The following is a 6269-nucleotide window of genomic DNA, read 5'->3' as shown; positions in this document are numbered from 1 at the left end:
AATGGGAAATAATAACGGGAAATCTAACTTAAAAAAGCAGAAAGTTAACGAATCCACAGAAAGTTTGACGCCACTAGAGGACTTACTGGAACCCGCCAAAGATCTGATAGAGAACAGTGTCGCCTACCCGTTAAATTTTGATCAAACCGTTGCTTTCATGAATAGCTCCTCGGGAGAAAGCGACATACTAGCATTGATCCACAAACATACGGAAGACATTCAAGGCGTAATCAATTTGCTTTACGACGTATACGGAGTTGTTGATCACAAAGGAATTAAGAATAAGTGTCGTAAGATCCAAAGAAAAATTAAGAAGGCCACTGAAGGAACCCTAAATTTGCGCCTCGATGTACCGACCGAGTTATCTGGCTTGGCCGGCAGCTTACATAAACCTGTCGACTAATTTTTCATGCCCTCCCATTGGTGGGATTCTGAAGGTCTCTTTCTTCAGGTTCTTGCCTACGTGTGAGTGCGAATACCATTGTCTTCTTTTAATATTATCATTCAATCACAATACAGAATATTTCACTGCTTCACTAGTATACTCCAACATCGCGTCACTAATGGCCAAATATAACGAGTTTTGTGCTCTAGTTGCTACTGAATGTCCTTCAATTATTATGTTGAGTGAAACTTGGCTGACTTCCTCGATACCTAGTGGGATGGCCTTTTTAAATGGTTACACGTTATTTAGAAAGGACCGAGCTGAGAGAAAGGGTGGTGGTGTTTGTATTTACGTACTGGATCAAATACTCGCTGACTTCGTGGTGATTCCTTTGGATGCAGACACGGGAGGCATTGAATCCATGTTCTTAAAATTTTATAACAAGTCTTCCACTTTCGTTCTAGCTTGTATCTACAGACCTTCTACGTCATCGTTACACGATAGTAGGTTTCTGTTTGACTCAATTTTTAACATTACCAACACCTATGTAAACACATTCTTCTTTGGTGACTTTAACCTAAGTGAACTAAAATGGCCTTTAGATAATCGTCTGTCATTCCGCGATTCTGCCCAACTTCTGGTAAACTTACTTAATGACAGCCGCCTAAGACAGCTTGTAACCAAGCCTACAAGATACAGAACTGGTCAAAGTCCATCCACCCTCGACCTCATTTTATCTTCTGACAACACGTCACTATCCAATCTAGATTATCTCCCTCCTATTGGCATCTCAGACCACGTGACATTAAAGGTGGATTTGCAGATATGCTCTATACCCTCTAAAAAGAGGATTGACACATTTAAGAGGTCAATTACAGATTATAAAGCTATATGCAGGTGTTTAAATAAGGTCGACTGGAATAATTTATTGAGTGACCCTTCAGTCTCTAACAACTGGAACTCGTTTAAAAATGTTATTAATGTTCAGATAGAACAACACACAACCACCTCTTTCGTTAAACGTTCTTCTAAAAAGCCCTGGATCAACAACTCTATCCTAAAATTAATTAAAAAAAAACGAGCTCTATGGCGTGCATTCAAAAGAGCAGGTCTCGAGGCTGATTATAAGAGACATAGGTCTTTCTCAAATCGGTTGTCAACTATAATTATAGAAGCCAGAATAACCTATGAGAAATCTATAGCTGATAGTAAAGACACTAAGCGGTTGTACAAACACATTCGAACTCAATTATCCGGCCCAGTTGGAACTAATTTACGGATAAAAGATGACACGGGTACAGTGGTTAATAGTGATATTGAGGTAGCCGACTTATTTGCCAAATCTTTTTTAAAAAATTTTCGTACAAGAACCGCCCAATGACAAAATGCCTAGCATCCTTGGAGTACCTAATGCAGCTGTTATCGATGATGTTCTATTTTCCAGTGACGCTGTCCGTAAAAAATTAGATAAATTGAAGGTGTCAAAGTCACCTGGCCCTGATTTAATCACAGCTAAACTTCTGACCACATGTTCATCTGTTCTATCGTATCCTCTCAGCATTCTGATGAGCCAGTCCTTTAATTCTAGTTCTCTACCTGCTGACTGGAGAACAGCAACTGTGCGGCCTATCTTTAAAAAGGGAGACAAATTTGATGCTACCAATTATCGACCCATAAGCCTGACCTCCCTGATTGTCAAAGTCATGGAGTCTATTATTTACGACCGTGTTATTAAATTCTTCGTGGATTATCAACTAATACCCTTCCAGCAGCATGGCTTTCTTCCCGGTAAATCTATTCAATCAAATTTACTCTGCTGCCTATCGGATTGGACGAAAGAAATAGACGCAGGCAACTCAACTGACGTAGTGTATTTAGACTTTTCCAAGGCATTCGATCGCGTCCCTAAGCGTCGATTGTTGCATAAGCTTCAACATCTTGGCTTAGGAGGAAACCTGCTAAAATGGATTGGTTCTTTTCTTTCTGAGAGAACATTTCGAGTTAAAGTGGGAGATGCTTACAGCCGTCCTTTTGAGGTTATGAGCGGAGTTCCCCAAGGTTCGGTACTGGGACCATTACTCTTTATAGCCTATACTGCCGATCTTAAGAGTAGCTTGATATCACCTTTTTCCATGTACGCAGACGATACCAAATTGTATAATTTAAGCTCACAAAATCAAATTCTTAAACAAGATCTTATAAGCATTCAAAAATGGTCCAGTGACTGGCTACTCCCACTTAACTTCGATAAATGTAATGTCCTTTACATTGGTAATAAGAATCCCAGAATGCCGTATTACATGAACGGTGAACAATTAGTCTCCTCTGACTGTTGTCGTGACCTTGGTGTTTTGGTAACTTGTGACTTGTCTTGGTCTCAGCACATCGCACATGTCAGTAAAAAAGCCAATTCGACACTGTTCCTTCTGAGACGGGCATTCCAAAAAAGTAGTCCTATTGTCTTTGCCAAATTATATAAAACATTTGTAAGACCCTTACTAGAATTTGCGAACAGTGTATGGTCGCCTATTTTACAGAAAGACATCCTTTTGCTTGAATCTGTCCAACGTAGGGCTACAAGAATACCGTTTGGTAGAGTACGGCCTCAATACCATGAAAGACTCGCAATAATGAAAATTCTAACTTTATCAAATAGACGCGTAAGAGGTGATCTTATCACGACATTTCAAGCCATGTCCAATAAGTCGTCTCCGATACACAAGCTCTTCATACTTAGTTCACATACTCTTACTAGAGGACATTCTTTTAAATTGGCTAAAGAAAAGTTTAAGACTACGGTACGGCAGCACTTCTTGAGTAATAGAGTTTTTCAGCAATGGAATTCTTTGCCGGAAGAAATAGTCAGTTCACAATCAACAATGGCTTTTAAAATTAAATATGACATTTACAGCTCCCAATAGAAATATTGGGTACTTCCCACTAACACGACGGCGCGGGCATAACAGGCGTAGACCTCTGCCCGATCGCCTAACATAATAGATCTCCAATTATTTGTAAGAAAAAAATATAATGGGTGGTCTTGAATAAATCACTTGCAAAATCTGTGTTTCATATTATGTTCATATAGTTTGTTATTGCTAAATCCGCAGTCTCTATTGTACAAAGAAAAGTCCCGCAATCCTAATCTTGTTACATGAAATCCTATATAATCACGAATTTTTTATATCGAATCACGTTACGAATTTTCGCAAGGAAATATGCCTAAAAATGCTCTTATTTGTAATTCTTATAAACAGCTAAGCTAAACGTGAATAAAAATATCAGTACAGGAACGTTTTTTAGTCATACTAAAATCAGACAAAGATATACTTTCAATATTAGCGCGATTTTTATTACATATTTTATAACGAAAATCTTAATAAATGAAATGAAACTCTGTTCAGCCTCGTTGAAGAAATATTTGCATCTGTGAAATATATTCCAGAACTAAAGCAATTATAAATTATTGCATGACTTTTAAAAGATGGTACATAAAATTCTAATTCAGTTCAGCCTCGTATAAGTGATTCAGAACTTTCTTGGGAATGCAAAGATGCTGGTTCTTGATATTTACAATAGAGTTTTTGTCTACTGTAATCAGGTCAACTTTTTTTGTGTATCTCATTTGACAATACATTTTACTAACTACTTAATTACGTTAAATACATATAATCAGACAGTACATGGTAGGTGGATCGAGTGTGTGCAGCCATAATTCATACGTTCCAAAGATATTAATCTTTTGGTGTTAGGAGGGCACATATAAACCGCTAATCTTCCCCAGCTCAAGTTGTAAATTTTTATACCAAGTAATTGCGGCGGATAATAAAATCTTTTTAAAAGTATACGTTACACATTCAGTTAATACTAATATTGCGAAGATTTGTTTCTTGGATATTCATGGTATTAATAAATGTACTCGTATTGGGACTCACTGGAAATATAACTGTTTTTGATTTAGTAAGTGCCGCTACTTTGCAAATGAACCATAACAGATGCGGATATGTTAAGACGAACAAGCAATGGGTTTCGAGTAATCCTTTGTCATTAGCCATTACCAAACTTCGGCTTCGCGGAAGTGATGCTCATTGCCGTCCGATCGCCAGCGCTATTGCAGTTGTGGCTTACAACTTCGTGAATTCTTAATAACAATGACTATTTTTTCTAGGTTTTCCTCAGTTATACGAGTTTTCCTAGATGTTAAAATGCTTTAAAAATTAAAAATGACTGTCCCACATCACAATTTTCGTGATGATCTTGATCAGATAAACCCTCAATTGCATTAAACGCCACAGTCGGCCAGCCAAATTTATCGCCTGACGTCGGGCCGTCATTTTTAATATTTGTCTGATTGATTCCCCATCACTTCGGCTGTGCCTAACTCTGGTCATTATGTAATAGACGAGTGACCCTACCAAGGGCTGGTACTGAAATTAGTCGAAGCTTATTTCGACAGAACTTTCTTCGCCCCTGAAAATACAGCCCACCAAAAAAATCTCGTTTCACTGATTTTTGTTTTATGATAACTTCCATAAAGTAAAAATCAGTGGCGTAAATAATACCCCGTATCCCCTGCGTCGCGGGGTACTCAAATTCTAAGGGGGCGCCATCCGAACAAGTGCGGACGGTATGAAATATATTTAAAGCAGATAACCAACGGGGAAAATGTATTCTCAGGACATCTTTAACTTCGACAGTTTATGTTTATATTTCGAAAGCATTCGACTATTACCACGTTTAGATAAAAAGTATCAGTGGAACATCGGTGTTAAAAAAGAATGAAATGTTGTTATGCCTTGTTATCGCAATGCGACATTTGTAATCGAAGAATGTTTGTATTTTGTAACCACTTGTAACCAAGAATATCTGGCCAAAAACCGTGGTTTAAATTCAAGAAACATCATTACAGGCTCACATTAGAGATGTAGAGATTTGTTCGAAAAGGCAATGTTAACAAAGGGAAATTTGGAAGTTGTTGATGATTTGAGAAGACTTGAACAGAATCCGCAATCTTTGACAATATTTCCTCAGCAGTCAGGAGTTCCTGTTGCAACATGAAACTGAACAATGGGTATTACAGAACATTTTTGAAATTAAAAAGCGAGTGAGCATGTACCTTGAACAAAATGGTGAACATTTTCAACATTTACTGTGATGTTTAACCTCAATAAATTTGTTTCTTTTTATTGCAATGAATTAGTTTTATTTTTTAATAAGATATGAAGCATTTAGACAACCAGTTATACAGATGCGTGTGGTCTTTGTCATGCATCCTTGGGCATTTTGTAAAGTTCAAAACTGAGAAACGGCACATTTTCATGACCTACTTCGAAACTATAATCATTTATAGAAACCCTGTACATAAAATAGGTATGTTATGCTTTTTTTTTATTATTTATATTCTCATGTTTTTGAGTTTAGTTGTTTTCAACTATTGTAAATACTTTTATTATTGGCACAATGAAGGTTATTTATTTACATATTACTTGCGATAATTAAAATTATCTAGTAAAAAATTAGCAGCTAATTTTATAATGACTGATTTGGCAAATAAACATTAAAATAGAATAAATTTTGTTTTTAAAACCAACCTGTGTGGAAATACTTATTTGGAATTTCGTAACACCGATTTATTTAGTCTGTACTCCAGTTTAACCTATGTAAGAATCACATTCCGTTTCAATAAGGCTGTGCGCTGCTTCATTATATTCTTGATATTCGACACTATTTGGATAACATCTATCTAAATAGATGGATTGAATGTAGTGGCCCAGATTTCTCGACATAACTCAGTTTTGTGGTTAAAGTCGAGAGTATATCAACGCAAACACCGGAATACAAAGTATATATAAAGTAAGTACATTGTTTAATACGGTTTAACGAA

At 36.8% G+C, this 6269-nt stretch overlaps 1 protein-coding gene across 1 annotated transcript; it reads left to right on the top strand.

The window, feature by feature from the left end:
* The first annotated feature begins 563 nt into the window (after positions 1 to 563).
* Positions 564 to 1766, top strand: LOC135129956 (uncharacterized). Its single transcript, XM_064057225.1, has one exon. It carries the CDS (start codon positions 564 to 566, stop codon positions 1764 to 1766), a length of 1203 nt encoding a protein of 400 aa, XP_063913295.1.
* Positions 1767 to 6269: the final 4503 nt, after the last annotated feature.

This window comes from Zophobas morio, unplaced genomic scaffold (genome assembly GCF_036711695.1).
Source record: "Zophobas morio isolate AGI-343-1 ecotype UQ-CSIRO unplaced genomic scaffold, CSIRO_AGI_Zmor_V1 ptg000017l, whole genome shotgun sequence".
Classification (NCBI taxonomy): Eukaryota; Metazoa; Arthropoda; class Insecta; order Coleoptera; family Tenebrionidae; genus Zophobas; species Zophobas morio.
Note: the sequence above shows the minus strand (reverse complement) of the source record. Positions and strands in the feature narration are given on the sequence as shown.

Coding starts and splice junctions, on each gene's coding strand:
- LOC135129956 (XM_064057225.1), top strand. CDS start 564: ATGGCCAAATATAACGAGTTTTGTGCTCTAGTTGCTACTGAATGTCCT.